Here is a 26678-nt window from a genome sequence, read left to right on the forward strand (position 1 = left end):
TGGACCTGGCCCGGCTGAGGAGCAGTGAGGCCCCGGCTGCGGTGAGTGAGGGAGGACCCAAGCCTACAAAGAGCTTTGATAAGCACTTGCTGCCCCGGCGTAAGGAGGGGGAGGACATAGATACCTTCCTGACGGCTTTTGAGAATGCCTGTGAGCTGCACAGGGTTGACCCTGCAGACAGGATTGCAGTTCTCACCCCCTTACTGGACTCCACAGCCGTGGAGGTGTACAGCCGACTGAAAGGGGCGGAGGCAGGGGACTACGAACTGTTCAAACAGGCCCTGCTCCGCGAGTTTGGGCTGACTCCTGAGATGTACCGGAAAAAGTTCCGGAGCCAGCGTAAAACCCGTGAGGTTACATACCTACAACTGGTCAACCGGGCGCAGGGGTATGCTCGCAAGTGGACAGCTGGGGCCCAAACTAAAGAGGACCTGCTTGACCTATTTATACTGGAGCACCTGTACGAGCAGTGCCCGTCCGACCTGAGGCTGTGGTTGATGGACCAGAAGCCGGAGAACCCGCAGCATGCAGGCCAGCTGGCCGACCAATTTGTGGACAGTCGGGCAGGGGATGGCAGGGAGGAGTCTCGAAGGAGCAGGCCTGCCTCAACGCAGAGAGAGAGTCATCATGGGACCTCCCAAAGGGGGCCTATGGAGAACCCCCCCAAAAGGGGAACATCCAGCGGCAGGTCCCTCCGACCCACTCAAGGGGACCCACGAGATATGGGCTGCTATCGCTGTGGCCAACGAGGTCACATACGGGCCCAGTGCCCCAAGCTCAGGGACAGACCAAGCAGACCCAACCCGCAGAGGGTGGACTGGGTAAAAACCCAATCGGAGGAGGGGCTACGTTCCCAGGAAAGGGGGGTTGGCAACATACCACCTGTTGATGCTCCCGGTTCCGGGTTTTTGGTTTACCGGGTGGGCGCGGGGCTGCCCCTCCGGAAAGAGTGCATTGTTTCCCTGGAAGTGGATGGGAGGAAGGTCACTGGGTACTGGGACACGGGCGCAGAGGTGACGCTGGCCCGGCCTGAGGTGGTGGCCTCAGATCGGATGGTGCCCGACACCTACCTGACCCTGATGGGCGTGGGCGGGACCCCATTCAAGGTACCCGTGGCAAGGGTACACCTGAAATGGGGGGCCAAGGAGGGCCCCAAGGATGTGGGGGTACACCAATATTTGCCCACTGACGTGTTAATGGGAGGGGACCTTGAGGACTGGCCTAGTAACACCCAGAGTGCCCTGGTCGTGACTCGTAGTCAGAGTCGGCAAATGGCACTGCACCCCGAAAACGGGGAAGGTACTCGACCTGAGGTGCAGGCCCCTAACTCAGGGAGCGGGAAACGCCCAGGGGCACGGTGCAGAGAGGCTGCGGCCTCAGACCCAGCCAGCAAGAGAGAGCCGGTCCCCATTCCTGTCCCAGCTGCTGAGTTCCAGGCCGAGTTGCAGAAAGATCCCTCCTTGCGGAAGCACAGGGACCGGGCTGACCTTAGTGCGGTACAGACCATGAGGAGAGGTTGCAAGGAGAGGTTCCTGTGGGAGAAGGGGTTCCTGTACCGAGAATGGGCTCCCCCAGGGGAAGTAGAGTCATGGGGGATCAGGAGGCAGCTGGTGGTTCCCCAGAAGTTCCGTCACAAGCTGTTGTACCTGGCCCATGACATCCCTCTCGCAGGGCACCAGGGAATCCGGCGCACCAGGCAGAGGCTGCTACAGAACTTTTACTGGCCTGGGGTCTTTACCCATGTCCGACAGTACTGCCAATCCTGTGACCCCTGCCAGAGGGTGGGGAAGGCCCGGGACAAGGGGAAAGCGGCTTTGAGGCCTTTACCCATCATAGAAGAACCTTTCCAGAAGGTAGCCATGGACATAGTGGGACCTCTCAGCAAGACGACCCGGTCAGGGAAGAAATACATCCTGGTGGTCGTGGATTTTGCCACTCGCTACCCCGAGGCGGTGGCCTTGTCCTCTATCGAAGCAGACACAGTGGCAGATGCGCTGCTGACAATTTTCAGCCGGGTGGGGTTCCCCAAGGAGGTCTTAACGGACCAGGGGTCCAACTTCATGTCGGCCCTGCTCCGGTCCTTATGGCAGAAATGTGGGGTCCAGCACAACTGGGCCTCAGCGTATCACCCCCAGTCCAACGGGCTGGTAGAAAGGTTCAACGGGACGCTGAAGATGATGCTAAAAACATTTATGAACCAGCATCCGCAAGATTGGGACAAGTACTTACCTCACCTGCTGTTTGCGTACAGGGAGGTACCCCAGGAATCTACTGGGTTTTCACCTTTCGAACTGTTGTATGGAAGGCAGGTGAGGGGGCCCCTAGACCTGATGAGGGACGAATGGGAGGGGAAGGCCGCTCCCGAGGGAGAGTCAGTGGTGGAGTATGTCCTGACCTTCCGGGAAAGACTGGCCGAGCTCATGGGCCTGGCCAGGGAGAATCTGGCCCGAGCCCAGAGGAGGCAGAAGGTCTGGTATGACCGCACAGCACGAGCCCGTACCTTCGCCACCGGGGATCAGGTGATGGTTCTTATCCCCGTGAGGAGAAACAAACTCCAGGCCGCCTGGGAAGGGCCCTTCAAGGTTATCAAGCAACTGAATGAGGTAAACTATGTGGTGGAGCAGTCAAACCGGGCACATCACCGTCGGGTGTACCATGTGAACATGATGAAACCATACTATGACAGGGGGAATGTGGTGTTGGCCGTGTGTGGACATTGGGAGGGGCAGGGAGATGACCCCTTAGTGGATCTATTCCCTGGGACAAAAGCTGGTTCCCCCCTGGAGGCGATTCCCCTCTCTGAGCAACTGACCCCGGGCCAGCACGCTGAGATCAGAGGGGTGCTGCATCTGTACCGACAGCTGTTTTCCAACCAGCCTGGACGCACTAATTTGACTGTCCACCGGGTGGAGACTGGGTCACATCCCCCTATAAGATGCTCCCCTTTTCGGGTCACTGGTAAAACTGCCCAGGATCTTGAAAGAGAGGTCAGGGACATGCTGGCTTTGGGGGTGATCCAGCCGTCTTCCAGCCCTTGGGCCTCGCCAGTGGTGCTAGTCCCCAAGAAGGATGGGTCAATCCGGTTCTGTGTGGACTATCGAAAGCTCAATGCCATCACCGTATCTGATGCCTACCCTATGCCCAGGCCTGACGAGCTCCTAGACAAGCTAGGAGGTGCTCGGTACCTCACCACTATGGATCTTACCAAAGGCTACTGGCAAGTGCCGCTGGACGCAGATGCCAGGCTGAAATCGGCCTTTATCACCCCTCTGGGGCTCTATGAGTTTCTGACCCTGCCCTTCGGCCTCAAGGGAGCGCCAGCCACCTTCCAGCGCCTGGTGGATCAGCTACTGAGGGGGATGGAGAGTTTTGCCGTGGCGTATATTGACGACATCTGCATCTTCAGCCAGACCTGGGAGGACCACATGTCCCAGGTTAAACAAGTCCTAGACCGACTCCGAAAGGCTGGGTTAACCGTAAAGGCTGAGAAGTGCAAGGTGGGGATGGCCGAAGTATCTTACCTGGGCCATCGGGTGGGGAGCGGCTGCCTGAAGCCGGAACCAGCCAAGGTGGAGGTGATCAGAGACTGGCCTGCTCCCCAAACCAAAAAGCAGGTACAGGCCTTTATTGGGATGGCGGGGTACTATCGAAGGTTCGTGCCCCACTTTAGTGCCATAGCTGGCCCCATCACTGAACTATGCAAAAAGGGGAAGCCAGACAAGGTGATCTGGACTGAGCAGTGCCAGGAGGCTTTCCGGGCGCTGAAGGAGGCTCTGGTTAGTGGCCCAGTTCTGGCAAACCCAGATTTTGACAAACCCTTTATGGTGTTCACTGATGCCTCAGACACGGGACTGGGGGCAGTGTTAATGCAGGAGGATGAAAAGGGGGAGAGACACCCCATCGTGTACCTGAGTAAGAAGCTGCTACCCCGGGAACAAAGCTACGCAGCCATCGAGAAGGAATGCCTGGCCATGGTGTGGGCCCTTAAGAAACTAGAGCCATATCTCTTTGGGCGACACTTCACCGTGTACACCGACCACTCTCCCCTGACCTGGCTGCACCAGATGAAAGGAGCCAACGCCAAGCTCCTGAGGTGGAGCCTGCTCCTGCAGGACTATGACATGGACGTGGTCCATGTGAAGGGAAGTGCCAACCTGACAGCGGATGCGTTGTCCCGGAGAGGGGGCCCTGAACTTCCCCAGGTCACTGGGCAGAGTGACCCCGCTCAGTTCAGTCTCGAAGGGGGGAGAGATGTGATGCAGTAGGGACTGTCTGTGTGGGGAGTGGGAGAGCAGGGGAGGACTTTAGGGGATGGACGATGCCAGGGCCTGTAACCTGAGCTAGGTAAGGGAGGGGAAAGGTCAAACACCTTTGCCCGGGAAGGGGAACAAAGGAAGGGAGTGGCAGGAGGGAAGCAGTTTGAGTTTGGGCTTGGGGCTGTGTGGGCGGAATTCAGGGTATCCTAGCTAGGATCCAAGCACCCTGAAAGCCCAGAAGGACTCGGTGGAGGGGTCCTGACTGTGCCTGCAAGCCCTGCTGTAACCTGTGTTCCTGTTGTCCAATAAACCTTCTGTTTTACTGGCTGGCTGAGAGTCACTGTGGGTCCCAGGAAGAGGGGTGCAGGGCCGAACTCCCCCACACTCCGTGACAGCTGGCCCTCAGAGTGTCATGGGACCTGACGATACTTTCAAATCAAACAAACAGTCATGCAGCTACATTTCCCCACATCCTTCTTTGGAAATGTTTCCTCTAGGAGAGCTCTCATCATTTGTGATAAGTGTCCTGACAGCTTTGTTGTGTTTCTGTAGCGACAAAAAAGTGTGTGTGTGGTGGTGGTGGTGGGAGTGTTCCCTTAGTAATCCAAAATGATAATAAAACCCAGCAATTCCAGTGATTACAGAGGATATAACAACTCAGGGCAGCCAACTTCATGCCAGCACCAGAATAAAATAAAACTGTCCTCAGCCAGATCCAGAAAGCTCATTGGAAGAACCAGTTTGGCAGAGGGCAATGGGAGCACAAGGGTCTGCCAAAATGGATCCACTTGCAGGAGGGGGTGGGGGGGGCACCGTCTGAGCAACGCCTCCTTTGGCAGGTTGCATCAGAGTGATGTTAACAAGCAAAGACACCCAGCCTGCAGCACATTCCCCTCTGGTTTCTCTCAGGGTGTGTCTGCTTCAAGCTGGGCGGGGACTAGAGGGGCCCCTGCTAACTTTGCTCAGTAGTGTGCTGCAAGCAGAGAGCAGCCAGCGCAGCACAAGCAGCAGGAAACCAAAATGGCAAGTGCATGCTCAGGGCGGCTCATACCACTGCAGCTTGCATTCGATGTGTAGCACTCGCGCTATCAGAGCTGGCCCAGGTACATCTCCTTGAGCTGGAAATTACCTCTCCATCTTGAAGCGCAGACATACTCGGCATGGCCTTGCTACTGCAGCTTGTGCAGCTGTCTTGAAAGCTCTGACCATCAAATATCTGACTAGAATTAGTCTTGGATGGGTTAGATTTTTATCATTAAATGCCAGTAAACATCAGTTTTCCCTTACACACACACCTGCAAAAATATCTCCATCGATAATCATCAAAATGTACAGACAGGCAAAGTAAGCAAAATGCTCCTTGAGAACAGAGTTTGATTTAGGGATATTTACTTTGTATTCTTGGACATGGGATGTTGCCAATTTATGTTTTAATGGTTATAAAGCTTTAACTTTTATAAGCTCAACATCTATCAGCATTAAATAAATATCTGACCTCCCCATTGTCTGACCCCCAGAGCTTCCTGTAACTGTGAAAAGTTTAGTTGATGTAAATGGGGGGGGGAAATGCTTCAAAAATAGCTATCTGTGGAAATGATAAAAAATAAAAATCGAGTTCTGCCAAGCCCTAACCATTATTAAACTAGTTGTCAACACAGTACATACCAAATTTCCCAAATAGTAAAACCAGATGTCCTGATCATGTTATCTCATCTCAGGACCTTTTGCCACAATAATAGTTGCATAAATGTTTCAAATGTCAATGTTTTCCCCTGATAAAAGCACTTGCTATATCAACCCAAGAAAGGCAATTTCAGTTTTAACATTGTGTTGCGTAACTTATCTTTTAATCAAAATTTTGTTACCAATGCACGACTCCCCCTAAGTACACAGCTGGGAGCGATAATATGTCCATAGGAGTTTTCAGCACAATTGATATCTACAATTATCTGATTGTTGGCATGAGAACACCTTCCGGCTAACAGAACCTAGGAACAGGAATAGCTAACAACCCGCAAGCCAGTGCTATCACCTGCAGTGTTACCAAAGCTCTGGGGGCCTGTGTCTCCATTGCCTTTCCACTTGGGCAAGGAGATGGAGTCAGGCCCTTGCAAATCAGGAGACTGGCTTAATCATTTTCCTTCCTGCTGCTCCAAACCCTGGTGCATTCTGGGATTCAGCAACTTTCTGCAGCTGTTTGTGTTCACCAGCGTTTGCACTTTGTGCTCACTGAGTTCTAGCAAACAAACAGGGAAACAAACTCAGGGCAGCAGGTAACCGAAAGTATCAAGTTTGGGCTGGTTTCAGGGCAGGAGTAGGCTGCACAGTTTGCAGTGGCAATAATAAGGGAAGGGAAGTAGTAATACCGCGGAGGCCAGGCGGGTGAAACTGCCCAGCATGCTGCAGATCAGCAGGCTGGAGGCGTGGGATGTGTCCAAAGGAGCACTGTCCAGGATCAGCCCAATAGGGAAGGGGCTGCGTGTCTGGTGAGCGGAGGATGTGAGAAGTCAGAGGCGGTGTTCAGGTTCCCAGCTGCAGTGGTGATGGAATCAGTTATAATTCTGGCACAGGCAGGGGACTGACAACAGTTACATCTCCAGAGCTGAGGAGCAAAGGGCTGGACATTTTCAATCTGCTTTAACTAGCACCTAGCTGAATCCCTGGCCTCCAGCTCTGGGAGGTCTAGCTCCCCAGGTGTGCGCGAGACACCTCTCCCATGGGGCAGACAGGATAGCACTGGGATAGCAGGGAAGAGCAGTCTTTCCCTCTGGCTCTGGGGCTAAAGGCAGACGGGGCCGGGTATATGAAGGGGAAGGAGACCCAGTGCCCAGCAGTATTTGGGGCCTGGATTCGGACACTGGCTTTCCCCAAGGATAGCAGCAGCAACAGGCAGACCTGGGAGGCAAGAGGACAGGGGCTGACAAGTGCTGGGCACCATGTGGGGCTGGGCATCCCTCCCCCCAGCCCCCCTGGAGTCAGGGGCAATGAGGGACATCCTGGCTTTACTGAGGCCAATGAGAAATCTGTCATGGGTGTCAGTGGGGTCAAGATTTTATGCAGAGCTGGCAGGATGGGGGAGGGACACTGACCCACCCCTCAAACAGCAGTGAGGGGCACCATAGAGACCGCATGGGACAGAAGCCCCTACTCCCAGAGGCTGGAGCAGCCGGCTCCAACCCCCACAGCCCCTCAGGCCTCAGGGCCTGTGACGTGATTGCATTTCTCAGCTGCTGACAGAATGGAACTTGTGCTGGGAAGGGGAGGTGCAGGGAAGCTGGGGAAGGGGAGCAAGGAGTAGGAGGGATGGTCCGAGGAGCTGGGGCAAGGATTACAGATGGGGAAAGACATCAGTGTAACCTGGGGTTTGTTGACCTGCTGCAAGCAATGAGGAGGAGTGAATAGAGTGTGGGCCAGAGGGACGAGCTGGGGTACAGATGTACGCGGTGCTGGTCACTTTGTCTGTTGAATCCCTCATTGTCTGCCTCTTGCACGCCTGCTTCTGCTCCAGTTTACACCAGTGTAATCCCACGGACTCAGGAAAGCGGCTCCTGCTTTGCACCCGCCTTAGCAGGGCACAGACAGCCCCATGCTCGCTACACCAAATACATGGATGATCCAGCCACAGGGCCTGTGACAGTATTTAGCCTCCCTCTTGATAGGTCCATACTATTTTTGTTCAAGGTTTTTTTGTTTGTTTTTTTAATAGTTCCATTGCAAGCTATCTCATGTTTCACATCAACAATCACAGCCAGCTACATACCTTTGCATCATCACCCTATGACCAGGTTTCATTGGCTTCTTTTCATTCTCTGTCTAAACATTAGAATTAGGGTTGCTTAAAATAACGAGGACATTTCGTGAACACTTTCTAAAATGTTCCCCCATTTATTTTTAGAATTTCAAAATTTGAAACATTTTGGCCAGCTCTATTCCCAACAACAAGCAAGCGCTCACCGAACAGATTGCTTTTGAGCTAAAGCTTTGAACAAACAGACTGTACGAAGCAGCAAGGTGCATTTCAATAACACAGAACATTTACCCTGCTTCTTGTCCAGCGATAGGTTTGTAATACAAACCTCATGTTTTTGAGTGCAGTTTCAGTGCGCTGCACACACTGTATTTCCTCTGCCAGTTTTCTCTTCCTTTATCCCGTGCTCGGAGCCACAAGTGGACCAGAAATCCCTACTGGGTGTAAATCACTGCCAGTCCAATGAAGTCTTTAGAATTACACTGATTTACAGCAGCTAAGGATTTGGTCCTGTGTCCTGTCAAACACCGGGAATAGCACTCTGCTCTCCTGCCCACATCAGTTGGGTGTTCCCCAACTGAACAGGTCTGCCTGGCCAAATCCTTCCTCCTCGGTGGGACCCCTCTGAAGAAGTGACCCTCTTGCTTATGAGTTCTATTGAGAAAAACTAACTGTTCTCAAATCCATGCTGGAGCAAGGAACAGAACTGGTTCGATCTGTTTAAATTGCAATTCATAGATTCATAGACCCATTATGGTCATCTAGTCTGACCTTTTGCACCCACAGAATCTCACCCACCCACTCCTGGAACAGACACCTAACCTATGTCTGAGTTATCAAAGTCCTCAAAATGCATCAATATTCTAGCTGGCATATTGGATCAATTGGCCAGGTACCAAATGAAGTCACAGTCCGTATCCATCTCCTCCCCATATCTGCTTGCTAAACAATCATCTTCCAAAAGGGACAAGTGCCATGAGAGCTCCTCCTCCCAGGTAGTGGAGCGTATGCGCTGCATGAAAGCAGCGGCAGCATGTATGTCGCTGGCAAATGGGAGCTGGATTTCTGATCTCCCCTCAGACAGATTTTTGGGTAGATCCTGAGAGCCACTGTGGAAGAAGAGAACGGCCCCTCCTCATCCTGTCCAGCTTACCATCCACGTGTACCCTCCTCCCCAACCCTTGTTCGCTATCACACTCCCCAGCCTTCCATCAACTGGGTGGAACTGTTCTGCTTCCCAGGAGCTGCAGGCCCCGTCCTGTTATCTCATTGGCACTGGGCCCCACCTGCGGTTCCTTTAGTCTCACTATCTCCAGGGGTGTTCTCAGGTGGCTTATCAGTTTGTTCAATGGTGGGGAGAAGTGGGCATAATAAACCCTCTGAGCTGTTCTGTGGTCCGACTGTTTGTCCTCATGGGCAGTGGGCCGGGGTACCTGGGTGGCCAGGCCTAGTCAGGGGGCACATTTCAAGCACTGAGGGGAGCGGTGTTTTTCCCTGCAGCTTATCCTTTCTGGGAAGGGAGGTTGTGCTCCGTTCCCAGAGCCAGGCTTTGGGCTACCAAGGAGGGACACATTCCTGCCACTCCCCCAGGCCCCACTCTAGTGAGGTCCCGTCAGAAGGGCGCCCCCGCTGAGCGAGACCCAGGTGCAGAGCCCACACACCTGACCTAGCTGATGGATGTGGTCGGCCATGTCTGTCACTGGGTGGCTCCTCGCTGTCCCGCTGCTACAGCTCCTGACTTACACCCTTCCCGCTTCGGGGCTCTGCTAGTGTAATGCCGACAGACCCTGGTCATCGTCAGGCAGGATCGAACCTGGGACCTCTGGAGCTTAATGCATGAGCTGAAAGCCAGCTGGCTGTTCGCTAAGGCTGTAGAGCAGACTCATTGTCTCTCTCTCTCTAAGTGGTCTCGGTGCCACTAGATGGGCCAGACACCACACCCAGGAGGTGTGTGGGTTGCACTCTCTCTTCTGGGTGGCTGCTGCCAAGGTGGGGGGACCTGGTTCTCACAGGACTGCGCTAGGGTCACTGCGGGAGCAAAAGAGAGTCTATTGGGCAGCCTCAGAGAGGCTGCTGCATGGTGTAGGGGGGAGGGCTGTAGAAAGGCCCCCACAAACCTGTTGTGTACCTCTCTGGGAAGAAGAGACGCCATTGCTTCTGGGAGGGAGGAGGGTTCGGGGCAGCCACGGGAGTGGGTACATAAGGCCAGGGGAGATCTCCATCTGCCGCCTCCTCACTGGAGGGTGGGGGGAAGACCATCCCACCCCCGGGTAACCCTGCTTACTGACCCCATGATGGGACTGGACTCTACCACAGGGCACAGAGGCACCACCACAGGCCCACTCCTGGACTTTGGAGCCTGAGGTTGGTCAGACACCCTCATCCTTCTCCTAGCATGACATCCACCCAGGTGCAGGGGGGTAGCCAACGCCTTGGCATCAGCTGATGGCTACAGAACCGCTGAAGGCCACAGTCCCCTGCAAATTCCTCTCTGCTTCTTACTGCAAGTGAGCGTCATGGTGCAGACCACCCCAAGGGTGGGCCCTACAGCCAACAAGCTGGTGAATTCTGAGTCCTTGCCCATAGCTAAGCTTTCTTGCTAGTTACACAGTGATGCCACGTGCTGGCTCAGAATTTGGGAGGAGAAAAGGAAACACCAGCTCCCTGGCCTTCCTCCTGGCCTGCACACGTTCCCCCAGGGGTCAAAGTTGCGGGATCCTTGGGGATGAAGAGGCTGCATGCGAGGGAACAGTGATGTCCCAGAGATGCAGACCAGGCTTGAGGAAGTGGGTGGAAGCACAGGATGGACATGGTAGAAGAAGGGGACTGGGTTAGAGCAGCATTGCTGTGAGAAATCATTGTCTGCTGCTACAACTCCTGCAGGGCTGCTCAGAGCCGCAGGCTGAGATGTGGGTCTTTAAAATGGGAGAGACTGAGCATGAATATCCTATGCCAGTCACAGTTCTAGGAGATACTAGGGCCCCGAGTCTGCAGACGGCTCCAAGCTGCTTGAAGGGAGCCAGCTGCAGCATCAGTGCTTAGACATTTGTCTTGTAGAACCAGGCCTGAAAAGCACCGAGCCCTCCCACTCCTGAAGGCCTTACTGGGAGCGAAGGGTACTGCGTAACTCACAGGGGGCACTAAGAGACCAAAGGTATTGAGACCCCGAACGCCCATTAATCTCAGTGGGAATTAGGAACCTAAACTGATCTGATCTTAAGCATTAGACAGGATCAGGCCCTATGTGACCTAACGATCCTGAGCTATCATTGTTTAGACAGCACAATGTAAATGCTAGTTTTACTTGTTCAGTTACATTTTTCAAACAAATGCTTTACCAGCAATGTAACATTATCCCCTGGTTTCCTGTTGTTTTAAAACTGCACAGAGTAGGGGGCAGGGCAGGGGAGATTGGGAGAGGAAGGAGCCTCTGCCCTGTGAGACCTTGAACAAATCCCTTAAACCCATTCAGGCGAAGTCTTGGACCCACTGAAGCCAATAGGGCAGTCTTTCACCCAGGGAACTCGTTTGTCCACCAGTCACATCAAGAGCTGGTCAGAATTCCCACCCCCCCCGCCTTCTGGGAAAGCTTCAGCTTTTCACTGGAAAACTGAAAAGTTTTGGCCTCAAAACTGCGACAAACAAAAAGGTAATTTTACAATTTTTATTTGAATTATTAGTTATTGACTGAAAAAAAATTTGAGATTTTGTTTTATTAAGTTTTTAGAGGAAAACAAATCTCTGCAAAAAAGTTTTCATTTTGTCAAAGCTCCATTTTTCTGTCAAAAAACAGGTTAGATGGAAAAATTTTCAGGCGGCCTTAGTTACATCTCTAATGTTTGTTAAATATCTGGAGAGTCAGTATCATTTTCTCCCACTGTAATATTCAGGTTACATAATAGGCCTAATTCTTTGTCCTTATGACTATTCATCTGATACCGTCTCTAATCCTATGATCTCATACTACTACTCAAACATCATAAAATGCCATACAGTTGTTTTTGCTACCTTCGATATGTGTTGTACCTTGTAGTGCTGTGTCTGCCAGGGTTCATGCCAGCCCTTTATTGGAAAGTCTAAACTTAGCCAGACTTTTACAACATTCCACATATTATGTATACAGTCAAAATTCTCTCGTTTAAAAAGGCCTCCAAATTTGCAGCGGAGTTAAGAGTTTGGCTGCCCCTCGGAAAGCTTGTATTGTGCATGTATCAATAGCTGAATTGCCATCACAGACAACAGGCTTCATTTAGCCTTTTTAACATTTTATCTTCTGCAGTGCTGCCAACACTTATCCAAAGGCATTGATCAGGAAATTGGGCACAGGTAGAGGCTGAGATTATGAAGTTTGCTTAGGAGATCTGGCTGTCCAATTGCCATTAATGCTGTGGAAATCTCAGCCGTGAAGTCCCCACTCTTTTCTCCACTGTCCCAGTTATGATGGTCTCACAACCGCACCCCTGAATTCATGCCCCCAGCTGTATCCTGCAAGGAGCACGGTGAGCACTGGGGAGAGAGGGGGGAAAAATGTACATTGCCACAGTGCTAAGGTGTGAGCCAGAGGTGCACAGCACCATACCAGCACATGGCTTAACACTGTACTTTACTCAGAAATCTGCAACACAAAGCCTCTGGGCACCTTCACAACCATTGCTCCGGTTCTAAAAATTCAATTAAAAAAAAGAAAGCCCAAACTTACAAATTCAGGGATAAAGAGGAGATCAGGAAATGTTGTCAGGACGGAGAAGCCAGTAGGCAAGGAGACCGAAACAGCTGCCGATGACATCTTTGTCCGTTCAACTGAGAGACACTGGCTCTTGCAACTTGAAGGGGCTTTCAAATGCAGCCTCACCTCCTCCCTGAGACAGGTGACTCTTGACTGATCAGATGGATGAATGTTACCTGCCTAGAGGGAAGGAGCTAGCATAGGTGTGGCCAGCTGATTTAACAGATTTGCCTGCTGTGTTTATAAGCCCTGGGAGGAGGCTGCAGAGTGTTATATTTTAACTTTCCCGTAGTGTCATTGGATACACGTCATTAGATCTCCTGGGCCAGGTGGAGTTAGTAGAGACCTGCTGGCCAAGACACTGCTGCCAGAGCTAGAACTCAAAGGATGGGGCCCAGATCCTCAGCTGGGGTAAAGCAGTGTCATTCCATTGACATCAGTGGAGCTGTGCTGATTTACACCCACGATGGACCTGGCCCTAGCTTTTGGCCAGTGCTCCAGAACTGCATCCACAGCCGCTCCTATGAGACTTCTGAGATTTCCAGGGTCCCACCCGCTGCAGAGTCCAGTCCCCCACTTAGAACCACCCTCTGCAACTGCAAACTCCTCAAGTGTTTCCCTAGCAAACAACCATGGCTTGGCAGAGCTGGGAACAATCCTACACTGGGAAAGGAGAGGATCCAGGACAGCCCTCATCCCCAGTGGAAACATCTGAGAGTTTGAAATAGCCACCACGAGCCCAGGAAGCACACCTGGTTTTAACAGCAAGAGCTGCTGACTAGTGCGACAGGTCACCAAGGGAGGTGGTGGGTTCTCCACTAATGGGCGTATTTAAATCAGGACTATTGATCTTTCTAAGAGACACATCCTAGCCTACCCATGAGGCAGAGACTTGGTGTGGGACTCACGGGGGGGGGGGGGGGGGGGGGGGGGAGGACTTTTCTGGCCCATGCAATACAGGGGTCAGGCCAGGTGATCCAATGGTCCCTGCTGGTCTTAAGATCTGGAAATCTAGAGATAGGTGCAGTACCAGTTCCAGTTCCACTGGTCAGACGTAGACCACCTTTTACTCCAGCACTGGGGGCTGCCTGGTGCTGATTGTGGCCGAGGTGCAGCTTGGGAGCAGTTCTAGCGTGCATGGTGCGAGCTGCCCAGGAAGGGCTGCTTTGCAGCATGCCAGCAGCCCTTAACTTTGGGGAGGGAGGGATAAACTCAGTCCTGTCTTTAGAGACCAAGTGTCTCTGTGGGAACAGCTGGGGTAAGCCACATTCCCTGGAGCATGAGAGGAGCAGCCCAGCGATTCCTCACTGGGCTGATCTTGGACTATGTCTTTGGGCAAGCTGCCAGCTAATGGGCCAGGCCCCTGTGATTGCATTAGGATAGTGACTCAGCAAAACTCTGGGTGGAGGCCTGGGGCAGGGCTCATTCTTCCTTGGGGAGTGCAGCTAAGCTGCCTCTGTGAGGCCGAATCCCTGGAGGGCTAGTGCAAATGCCCTGAAAATGGGCATGTTAAGGGGAAGGGGCAACTGAATGAATTCCTTACCTAGTTTATGGGAGCAAGGAAAGGGTTAACAGCTGCTGCAGTGTTGGGGCACAGATCCCCCTCCTCACCAGCCACAGAACAGGGTATCCTCACCAGCCCAGAATGCCCTGAGGAGAGCCAGGGCTGGGGGTGAGATGAAAGGCAACTAGGCTCAAAGACCAGAGGCCTAGGTACCAGGTGAAGACAGGACATAAAGGGACCAGATTGGCATGGATTCATGGCGTCTGCAGCCTAACTCTGGTATCGGCAGGCCCCAGCATCTACAAAGGAATCAGGTCTCCAGACAGAGACTGGCTTGAACATTTCCAAACTGACAAATGTTGGGTTGTTTATTGGCCTTTCCGTTTTGGAGCCTTGGTGGGGAGGGGTCACATTTTCAAGCCCTGCTCCACAGCCACAAGGGCTACATCCATGTGTGTTCAAACAGAAGCTGAGATTCTGCACAAGCTGGGACTCCAGAAACACCCCAACTATCGTGAGCCAGGAGGGAGCAATGCTGATGCAGAGCCAGCATCTTGACCTTCGCACCTTTCGGGCCCATTAGTGAAGTTGTGTGTGGAGGGGTCTGTCTAGGGAGGGCCTCCACAGGGGCCTGCGATGAGCATCCTTTTAGTTCTTGGCAGGCCGCTGCATAAGAGTCCTTTGCAAAGCCTCAGAGCACAGAGTCGGAAAGCAGAGATAGTCAGTGCCCTTATTGCCCTGGTTGACACTGCTCAGAGGGCCTGCAGCATTCATGCTAGCGCCTGTTGCAGTCTGGCACCTCCAGCTGCCTTCATGGCCACAATGACTGAATATTCACATCACAGAATCCAAGAGATCCCCTGTCACTGCTGGCCAAGTGCATCATGGATTCTCTATGTCTGCCAGTACTGTCTTAGGGCAGTCTCTATCCTTTCCCTTTGTGCACAGCAACACACACACACACTCACTCCCTAATGACATGCAGGGTCACTAAACTGATGTCGCTTTTGTATGGTACATGACAACTGTGAGGATGGGAGGCTGTTTCTTTCAATCTGTAGTAGGAAGCCAGGCTGGGAGGTGTGAGGGAAATGCAGAGGAAGTAGTTCTTTCAGGGCAGTGATTTTCAAACTTTTCTGGGGACTCAGTTGAAGAATATTGTTGATGCCCACAACCCAACAGAGCTGGGGATGAAGGGGTTGGAGTAGCTCTGGTCTGAGGCAGAGGGTTGGGGTGCAGGGATGAGCGCTGCAGGGTAGGGCCAGAGTTGAGGGGTTCAGGGTGTGGGAGGGGGCTCTGAGCTGGGGTGCAGGAGTGGGTCAGGGCTCTGGGATGGGGGTGCAGGGTCTGGGGTGGGGCCAGGGTGTTTGGGGTGCCAGAGGGGGCTCTGAGTTTGTGGGGGCTCAGTTCTGGGGGTTGGGGTGCAGGAAGGGGGTCCAGGGCTCTGGGCTGGGCATGAGGGGTTTGGGGTGCAGGAAGGGGTTCCAGGTTTGGGGGCACTCCAAGCTAGGGATTGGGGCACGGGCTTGTCTCAGGCAGCTCCCAGTCAGCAGCACAGCAGGGGTGCCAAGGCAAGCTTCCCACCTGTCCTGGCACCGCAGACCATGCTATGCCCAGGAAGCGGCCAGCAGTGGGTCTAGCTCCTAATTGGAGGCATGCAAACAGCTTCGCATGACTCTCACCCACAGGCACCCCTCCCCACCAGTTCCTATTGGCCGAGAGAGCGGAGCTTGTGCTCAAGGCAGGGGCAGTGCGTGGAGCCCCATGGCCCCCCTGCCTAGAAGCCGGACCCACTGCTGGCCAATTCCAGGGCACAGCGCGGTGTACGAACAGGTAGGAACTAGCCTGCCTTAGCCAGGTAGCATGACCAACGGGACTCTTAACGTCCTGGTCGACGGCGCTGACCAGAGCAAACCAGTGCCTTACATGCTGCCACCCAGTACTGGGTCACAACCCGAACTTCGAAAAATGCTGTTCTAGGGTTAACCTTGATTTTCTCCTTCTAGTTACATTCCTGAGCAGAACAAAGAAAAGGACACTGATTCTTTGCCATGTGACAAATACCACAGGATGTGAAAAATCGACAATAAGTAAATGTATTTAAGAGTCAGTTTTGAATGCAACTTTGAAGTACTGCAATGGGGTGTCCATGTCCAGACATAGCAAGGCATTCATTGTTTATTAGCTACCTGTCAGGAAACCTAGCAACCGATGATTAAAAGGATCTGTATGAAACTGTAGCTAGTGGGTGATGACATGGGCTTTTGTTTAAAGGTGTCAAACTGCAACCAAGATGCATTAGTTAACGAATTTAGGACTATTTAATCTAGCATAATTAAATATACACAAAACCTGTAATGATGCTAGTGTGGGGCATTATGGATTTGCTAGACTATCTGGCCCAGAACCTCAGCCTGGTTGCATGGGGTTAGTGCCAGCAGGAGAGCGCGTGCACTATAGCATGAGTCTCTGCTCATTGCAGAGAAGGTCTGCAGCATTCCAGCACTGAAGCCCAGGGTCGGTGCTGACAAGATGAGAAATCTCTCTCTGGGTTCCTCTGCACAGGTCTGATTATCATTACACAAAGCCAAACCCTGACCCCTGCTCCAAGCCTGGCTCATTAGTATCTAGCAGCTATTGTCCAGGTGGTGCTGAGGATAGAATCCAGTCAGCCCACCCTCTCCAGACTGCATAGCACCTGAAGAACTGCTCTCTGACTGCGACTACAGCCTCAGCCAGGCTGCTGGCAGACTCTCCTTACATGGAGAGATGCCTCAGACCTGGACCAGGGGGGCACGCCCTCACCACACACACAGCTGTGACGATTCATCTCTGTGGTTAGCATCCCTGCAGAGGGGCTCCTGCCTGAGACCGTCCATGTCTCAGCCGCAGGATCAGGCCGTTAACAGTAATTCCACTGACCAGCAGAATTCTATTTCATTAACACCCTTTAAAATCACCAAACCACTGCACACTGCAGGAAATCAACGAGACCTAATGGCCATTATCCAGTGCCCTAATGCTACACCATCTGCATTGCCTCATTCACCTAGAGGCCTGGGGGTGAGTGAAAGACCCACAATATTTTGACGGAATGGATCACAATAATTGAAGTGAATCCAGGAAAGTGGAAAAATCCAGGGGGTGGGGGGACGACACAGCCAATTTTCTGCTCACCTTTCAGTGGAGCAACACAGCCCCCTGGCGGCCTGTTGAGTTACTCACAGGCATGTCCTGGGAGAACAATTCTACAGGCCACCTGCCAGGGCCCAGGGTCTGCAGCTGTGCCCTGCCTCGCACAGCGACGGAGAACACTGCTACCGCGCCCTCCCGCACTAGGCCTGCTGTGGGACCTTCATTCTGTAGGCCCGAGTCAGCAGCAGATCCTGGATCCAAGAGTCACTCCTCTGCAGGGCATGGACTGACTCTCCCCAGGGACCCAGCCAAGAGAGGGAGTCAGCATATTAGGGGCTTAAAGCTTATTTCACCCTCCTACACACACACACACCCCGCTGCCTCTTAAGCGCAAAGACACCCTGCCTTGGACATCAGCTCCTGTCACCGAGGCCCTTTGTGCATTACACTGTCACAGTCACTGCAGCATGGAGCTGGGCCAGGCCAGGGTCCCAAGCTTGTGTCTACATGTGCCCCATCTTCCCCTTGGCAACCTGCCAGCCTGCCTGGTTCCCCACTTGCCCACTGCAGAATTTTCCCTTCATGCTTCCGCACCAGAGAGACAGAGACAGAATTATCCCAAATGAGATGGCCTATGTATTAGTCACGTAACTTCATGCACCTTGGGATCTCAAACAAACACACACAAGATCCCTGCAACAAGGAGTCTGACTTTTGAAAGGAGAAAGTCACCCCTTCCCTACCAGCAGGCTACAACAGGTGTATCTGCCTCAGTTTCCCTCCCTCAGAGTCCCGAGCAATTCCATGACAGCTCTCATGCCAGGATCCTAACAAGGGCAGTCTGGGCCAATGGTCAGAGCAGGGTCAAACCTGAGATGGTCATAGCCAGGAGTTCACAGCCAGGTTCCAGGGCAGCATCAATACCCAGGGTCAGAGGCTGAGTCAGGTTTCAGGGTCTGGGTCAGGTGGCAAAGTCCAAATCAAGCCAAGGTCAAAGCCAGGACTTCAGGAGCAAAGACAGTCATGGCAACTACAAGAGATCCACACTATTACCTGGATACTTCCCAGAACACCCCTTGGGGTTATATAGGGCAGGGAGCCAATCAGGGCCATGTGGCTGCTGCCCATCAGCTCCTTGAGGCGGGACTTCCCATAATCGGTGTCCACAGGGGATCATCAGCAGTGGAGTGACACTAGTTACAGCTGCTGTGGGTGGCAGCATGATGCTGCTCCCTAACACCCCTCCAGGCCTGGGTTCTGTAGCTAACAGCAGCCCTCCTTGGGGCCAGTTTATTACTCACCTGTGGTGTAAAGCCTCCATCTCAAGCAGTCCCAAAGCATCTGCCATTGTTCCCCCCATGACGGCAGTCCTTATAATCCAGTGCCAGCTACCCTGTCAATGTAGCGCAGGCCACGCTCCGGCCTCTTCCACCGTGGGCTGGGCTCTTTGTTGGCCTCCTTTCACTATTTCAATATGCAGTGGAGGTGGGAGGAAAAGGGTTAAAAGTGTAGGAACTTAGCCTGGTGGAGTCTCCTATAAATAGAGCAGGGGATGGACCATGGCAGAGAAGTGCTGCATTATTGTGACCATCTCGGAATAGCTGCCAGATCTGTTACTGTGACCATCTCTGCAGGGGTCTCTCAGTGGTACTTCAGGAAGAGGAGAAAGACTGCACTTTAGCTGACTGACTAGTCCCAGGCACGAGCCACATGGGGCTGGCATCCAGTGAGTCTCAATCTTGGCTTCAGGAGTCTTTTTAAGAATAGTTATTGATCAGGGGGGCGGTAGTGTTGAGGACTGTCCTGCAATGTCCCCTTGGAGATCTGAGGGTCTCCTCACTTCTCCTTCCAAATCACATCCCCCAACCTGACGGGGGACAGAGGAACAGGAGTCCAAATCTGAGCTCACAAACCTCCCCTTCGGGCAGGCTCAGGCTGGGTGTTCTGCCTCCACGACATGCCTGGACATCCCAGCAGGGCCAGAGAAAACCGCTACTGGATTCACACCTGGTTCAAGACCCTTTTCTCTCTCCAGGCCTCCACCTGCTCATCCAACTGCTCCGGGATCAGAGAAAGCAAGTGCCGATTGAGCTGAGGTGAGAGGCGTTTCCAGTGGAGAATCTGACTCACTGTTACAGTGGGGCTTTTCCAGCACACCCTGGTTCTGTTAAAGGTGCGTGTGCCGGAGCTCTCGTCAGAGCATCTAGAGACAATGCCCACATGGTTATGGCTGGGGGCCCCCTGCCGTGGGGAACTAGAGCACACAGTGATGTGGGGCTGACACAAGCTTCTGCATTCTCTCCCCTGGGCCCAGTGATTCCCAGAGTGCTGGCAGGACAGTGCCAGGGCTGGGGAGAAGTGGAGGGTGGCATCAGTTTGCAGATTCCACATAAACAGGCCAAAGAGCCCAGTTCCTTAACACTGTAACTCGGGTTTCTCCTGCCTGATTTTTCACCTGACTGAGCTAAGACCCTGCACCCAACACACACGGGACAAGAGGGAGTTTGAGCTGTTTTTCTAGTCAAGTGCCAGGTTCTGTCCCTAGCTGGACAGCAGCAGTCCCCGCTGAACATGAATTTTCCGTAAACCTTTCCAGCACCCCCCCCATTGTTCAGTTACATGAGAGATGGGAAACCAGGCACCACCAAGGGAACTCAGCCTGTGCACGCTCCCCGGTAAGCCCCCGGGGAACACGTTACATGCTCAGAGCAATAGAGTGCAAAGAGCAGGACGTCAGCACGCGTGGAGCCCAGCATGGTCTTTCCATGAGTTCTCATTGCTTTGCTCAGCCTCAAGAGAGAGGGAGAATCTAACACTCACTTCCCTCTTCGTCCTGGTCAAGGGAAAGTGATTCATAACACACCTATGGTGTGTAGAACATGGGCCTCAAATAGCCCAGAAGGCCTGGGAGTGCGGGGTGCAGGACCACAGGGCAGGGCAGAGCTGGATAGGAAATGTGGGGTCTGGCAGCCTCTGTCTCTGACACTTATACCATAATCTGAATGTGTGGGCAGGCAGGGCCATCAAGGAGATCCGGAGGAGAGGGGCAGTCATGCTGGAGGGATCATCGTTGCAGCAGCTCAGTGACTGGATCCAGGAAGGAGGTTCCAGGCACTGGCATAAGTGGGTTTGGTTCCTGGCTCAGGGATGAAGGGCTCAGTTTTCTTTCCTGGGGGTGGTGCTACTTGTTTCCACTGGAGCTCTGAGGAGCTCTGCCCCCCTCCCCTGCCTAATCCCCATGTGTGTGGGGGGTGGGAAGAGAGGACTCCATGTCCCACCCATAAAAGTCACTCCTTCATTGTGTGGAGGCCGCATGCCAGTGCACTTTCCACTGTGTTCCTACCCCCTTGTCTCAGGAATCACAACCCACGACTAGACAGCGCTTGTGGGGCTTGGAGTTTACAAGTTCAGCCGCTGGCTCAGAGAACAGATTCATTGTGTGTTTCCCCAGAGGCTACTCCTGCAGGTTTAAATTTAGAAATAAAGATGAGGAACCTTCCCCTTGGTTCTCTCCATCTTCTCGTTCCTCTCTGCCAGGCCTTTGGCTGTTTGTCTCCCTGCTCCTGGACCAGGCACAGAACAAGGTGCAAATAGGAATGAGGTGAGCAGGATTTTCTGCGGAAAATGGGAAGCACGCAAAAAGGTCACAGAGATCAGAGATGCAGAGGATGTGAAGATCATCCAGTCCCTCTGCATGATTATGCAGGACTGCTACCTTTGGTGCATTTCAAGTCTAATTGTAAAGTCCCAAGAGATGAATGGGGTTAGGCCCTCCTTCACTGGGAGGCTATTCACAGCCTGAGAGCTCAACCTCCGGTCTCCTGCGATTCCATTTCCTCATCACATCCTGTTATTTCTTGTCATCCAGCCTTGTCCTGGGAGATCTCTCTCCAGCCGTGGGGAGACCATCTGCCTCCACAAAAGCGCCTAAAGTGCACCATGCCAACAGCTCTAGTACAGGACACACAGGCCAGTCCTCCCCCAAGACAATGGGGCAATCACATTCACCCCAAGGAGCCTCACAAAGGCAGGGGCACAATTCTGTGCAAACAGGGAAGTGAGATCCTCAGAATTAAGTTCCTCATGAAAGCTTGTGTTGTTTTGCAGATTCCCCAGCCACCACAGCTGCTCTTTTCCCATGAAGACCATGGCAGTAGTCAGAGGGTCCGAGGGACCCTCCCTGGGGCAAGATGCTTTAGCAGTGGGAAAGGGAGCCATCAAAAGCCATTATAAACAGGTAATTTCTACTTTCTTCCCCATTGAAGACAATGGGCCTAATTCTGGAAGAGCTCTATTCCTACAGGTGAGAAGCATGGGGCATATACAGAGGATGTGCTGTATTTGAAGTAGCATGTGTCATATGTAATAAATAATTGGGAATTTCAGATACACAAGGAATATAGAGCAAGGCCCTAAATCAGAAAGTCAAATTCAAAGTGAAGAACCTTGGGCCAGTAAAGGAGCCTGTTGCTGGGGAGAGAAGCCCTCCCCACACCCTCATCAAACCCAGTAGGTCAGTGTTCAAGACCCTAAAATCACAGGAAGGGGAGAGGAGAGCCGAGACAGAGGGCCCTGGAGCAGGTGGGTCAGGTCTGGTGTTGTTAGATGGCACTGGGATCCCTCTCCATCTCACAGTTGAGAGGGACCAGAGAAGAGTTTAATACTGTGTATGTCCCAATGCAGCAGGCGAGGTTCCAGCGATCAGCAGGGACTAGTTCTTTGTATCCTTAGGACTCCGTGTGCACTGAGGTTAGTGGTGTCTATTTCCTGTTTGCTGTTGTTGCCTTATGAATGACAAAGTCATTAATACCTCCTGATGGCTGTGTGCTCTCGCTCCTTACGCTGGCTGGGGGGTTCTCATAAACTAGGAACCTTGTTTTCCTCAGGAACGCAGCACTCTTGCTGCCTTGTTTCTAACCTGTAGCTGGAACGATTCACCCATCTCTTTGGGCTTGGACGGTGGCTGGTTGCAGGGAGGGGGGTTACAGGGTGAGGAGCCAACAGGCAATGGTGTTTCATGGTCTCCTTCAGGACTCTGAACCTCTTGGCTGGTGAATCACCAAGTCCAGCACCAGCTCCCTCAGGACAAAGGAGCTGCCCCACCAGGAGGTCACCGCCAATAGGGACCATCAGCTGTCTGCATGAGAGGTGAGCACGTGCGCTGGGCTGGCTGGAGAGTGAATGCTCAGCAATGACCCAGTGTCCCTTGGCGTGGGATTGCTGCTCACATATGGGGCTCTCCTATGTGCTAAATTCACTGGGTTTGGCATGTGGAATTACTGGCTCATGGGAGGCTTGCTGGCCCCTTGTGCTGCCTCATCAGGGTGGGGCACCCACTTGTTGGGTCCTGTCTGTGACCCAGACTGACAGCTCTTCAGGGCAGGGCCTGTCTCTGAGCTCTGGGTTTGTGGAGCACCCTGGAGTAATAAGCAATAAACACAAACCCCATCACGCTTGTTTTTGTGCTAGTGGTGCTGGTTGAGTTAGGAGCAGGGCTCTGGGACAGAGATTCTCAAACTGGGGGTTGAGAGCCCAAGGGGGTCACGAGGTTATTACAGGGAGGCTTGTGAGCTGTCTGCCACCACCCCCAACATTCATAATAGCGTTAAAATAAAATTTATAAGGGGGGGGGTGTCACGCTCTGAGGCTGGCTGTGTGAAAGTGGTCACCAATAGACATTTGAGAACCACTGCTCTAGGGGATAATGGGTGCTGAGTCCTTCAGGCCATGCTGGCTTGAGTGGGGTAGAGTAGCTAGGTGCCAGGTTTTCAACCAGAAAGTCCAGTCGAAAAGGGAAATGACAATCTGGTCAGATCTACTGACCAGACACCCAAAGTTCAGTTACTGTGGGCAGGGGAGGCAGGTAGGTAGGTACTAGGTCATCACCCATGCCAGCCCCATCTCAGCTGGAGTCACCTCCTCCCTGCATCAGGCAGCTGCAGCTCCCAGCCCAGGGTCTGCAGGAGAGTCCCTGCTGACCAGGGCAGGGGAGTGGAAGGGGAAAAACAGTGATCAGCTTGGGGAAGGGGATAAGAGGGGTGGATGGAGGCAAGGCCTGGGCAGGGGGGAGAGAAGAGGCAGGGCAGCTGAGGTTCCAGCATTCATGTCCAGCTTTTAATTGGCAACCAGGGTTGGGCAGGGAGGAGCTGGAGCCCTGTGGGGTCAGCAGTGGCTGTAGGGACAGGATCTGGGGCTCCAGGCTGCACTCAGACTGATGCTTCAAGGATGGGAGCGCATCATGGGGCAAGCTTACTGCCATGTAAGCTGGTGCAGCTGCTTTGGAGCTCTGCCCCCTACCCCAATGCCATGGAGGTGCCAGCACCAGGCAAGAAGCTCCATGCTTAGGTGCAGCCTAACCAAGAGCCTGAGGGCAGCCAGGCTGGCAAGGAGCTGCCTTCTGGCTGAGCCTAGCTTCCTGGGGCCTCACACTGCCCCAAGCTGAAAGCAGCCAAGAGGCAATAAGCCCTCAATCTGATCCTCAGCCCTGGGTGCCTCTAACAGCAGCGTCCTTGGGTAGCTCCCCCCATTCCCCACTAACCCTTCAGTGGCATCCTTTCCTGACCACTCCTCACCCAAAGCTGGCTCATTCTCACCCCCCCCCCCCCCCAATTCATCCTCTCCCCTGCTCATTAACAACTCTGTTGGAGCCTGGCTCCATCCATCAGGCTGGGATAGGGCCCTGCGAGGAGGGGAGCTTCCTTATCACTGCAGCTGGACAGACAGTGCTGGCTGCTTCCCCACATAAAACCAGTTAGCAGAAGAGGACTGAGGTACTTCCATCAGAGCAGAGAACGCTGAAGTCCACATGTAACTTCAGAGAAACTATTTTCTAAAAACTAAAAAAGCCACCGTAGTTGAACATCCATGTAGAAGAAGCAGGGAGAGATAAAAAGGCATCTTTTAAAAAGTGGAAGTCAAATCCTAGTGAGGTAAATAGAAAGGAGTGTAAATTAAGTGTAAATATATAAGAAAAGCCAAAGAGGAGTTTGAAGAACAGCTAGCCAAACACTCAAAAAAGGTATTAAAATGTTTAAGTATATCAGAAGCAGGAAACCTGCTAAACAACCAGTGGGGCCCCTGAATGATTGAGATACAAAAGGAGCACTTAAAGACAATAAAAGTCACTGCGGAGAAGCTAAATGAATTCTTTGCTTCAGTCTCCATGGCTGAGGATGTTAGGGAGATTCCCAAAGCTTTGTAGGTGATAAATCTGAAGAATTGTCACAGATTGAAGTGTCATTAGAGGTGGTTTTGGAATTAATTGATAAACTTAACAGGAACAAGTTGCCAGGACCAGATGGCATTCACCCAAGAGTTCTGAAAGAACTCAAATGTGAAATTGTGGAACTATTAACTATGGTTTGTAACCTATCCTTTAAATCCGCTTCTGTACCCAGTGACTGAAAGATAGCTAATGTAATGCCAATATATAAAAAGGGCTCTAGAGGTGATCTCAGCAATTACAGACCAGTAAGTCTAATGTCAGGCAAGAATAAAATTGTCAGACAAATTGTTGGACCTCCTCATTACTTGTTTCCTTGCAGCCCACAGCTTTCTTCTTCTGCAGTGAAGAAGGAACCTGTTCCAGGGGTCCTGACGACAGCTCCTTCATTTCCCTGTGCATCCCACTCAGTATCAACATTCCCCTTAGCATGTTTCACCCATTACAAGACAGTGTATCACCAATTAACAGCTGTGTTAAAGCATCACTAAAGTGCGTGACAGTAAAGGTATACATCAGGATTACACCACATAGGTGAACATGGTCCCTGCAGTAGGGAATGAGTCAAACACCAGCAGGGAATTTTCCTTGCCCTCAAACTTAACTCAATTCTTTAAAACAGATTCCTTCACAATAAAAATCAATTTAAGAACTTTGAGGGCACAAATGAGGTAAACGCAGCCCTCTTACAAAGACTAGCTTGAAGGGGGCTGTGCACTGCCTTTCCCTTTGTAATGTTTTTAAATGAGTAATTCAGAATAAGATGAATTCTGAGCAAAGCCATTTGCTCAGGGGAATACAGAAAGACAACACAGATCATAGAATGATGCTAAAGTTTTTGTTGTTGTCTATTTAACTCAAACCTTACAAAACTGTGGGAAGTGATCTGTGACTGATCCAAGCCCCTGGATAAGGAGCAGACAGTCTCATTCTCATCGGAAAAATTCAAAGAAAAGTGCTGGTAACTGTCATCTACAACTTTTCAGATTCAGTGGCCACGGCACATCAACCAAGAGAAGAATCTGGAATAAGACTAAAAAGCAGCTACATTTAATACAAACTACAGTGCTTGTGTTGCCCTTTTCGAGGGAACAGCAGAATCCCCCCCTCCATTTCACATTTGGTATATTCCCCTCAGCCCTTGCTACATTTGTCTGGTTCTTTTCCACTGCAAGTACTTTCCTGGCCCAATTTCTTCCTCCATTTTTGTACATCTACTTTTCTCCCCCAATCATCCTCTTCCCAGCTCCAGGCCTGTGGGTCTTCACAGGCATCTAGTTTCCTCTTGAGGCTTGTCTACATGGGAAAACTACAATAGCTTAACCTAAACCAGTGGTTCTCAGCCAGGGGTAGGTGTACCCGTGGGGGTACGCAGAAGTCCTGCAAGGGTACATCAACTCATCTAGCTTTTTGCCTAGTTTTACAACAGGATACGTAAAAAGTACTAGCAAAGTCAGTACAAACTAAAATTTCATATGACTTGTTTATACTGCTCTATACACTACACACTCAAATTTAAGTACAATATTTATATTCCAACTGATTACAATTTTTCAGTATAGTGTGCTGTGACACTTTTGTATTTATGTCTGATTTTGTAAGCAAGTAGTTTTTAAGTGAAGGGAAACTTAGTGGTACACAGGACAAAGACTCCTGAAAGGGGTACAGTAGTCTGGAAAGGTTGAGAGCCACTGACCTAAAGCATGAATTTAAACTAATGCAAAGCTCTGCACCGACACTTATTTCAGTTTAAGGGTTTATTACTGCAGTTTAGTTCGCACCTGTTCCCAACTAATTTACACTAAACCAAAATCAAGAGCATCCACACAGTAAATGCACCCCTCATGTTAAGCCAGTGCAACTCATGTTCACAAGACATTATACTGCTATACTTCAACTTCTCTAGACTGACCTCACTTTCAGCTTCTCTTTGGTGCTAGACTCCTCTGTACAATGAATAAGGATACCTGTAAGCAATGACTTCTAGGTATATTTGCTGAATCATTTCCTTATAATTATACGTTATCTCCCATTCTCCATTTTTCAGTTTTTGGGGTCTTGTATTTAAGAATTAGCAAAATGTCAAC

At 51.9% G+C, this 26678-nt stretch overlaps 1 protein-coding gene across 1 annotated transcript in view; it reads right to left on the reverse strand.

Annotated features, from left to right (window-relative positions):
- The window catches only part of MAL (mal, T cell differentiation protein), a 33556-nt gene extending 20638 nt beyond the window's left edge, over positions 1-12918 (reverse strand). The window contains exon 1 of the mRNA XM_050951485.1: positions 12704-12918. Coding sequence (XP_050807442.1) covers positions 12704-12790 — 87 coding nt within the window. The 5' untranslated portion in view covers positions 12791-12918. The remainder of the gene's footprint in view (positions 1-12703) is intronic.
- Between the last annotated feature and the right edge of the window lie 13760 nt (positions 12919-26678).

The sequence above is a fragment of the Gopherus flavomarginatus genome, chromosome 4, assembly GCF_025201925.1.
Source record: "Gopherus flavomarginatus isolate rGopFla2 chromosome 4, rGopFla2.mat.asm, whole genome shotgun sequence".
Lineage (NCBI taxonomy): Eukaryota > Metazoa > Chordata > Testudines > Testudinidae > Gopherus > Gopherus flavomarginatus.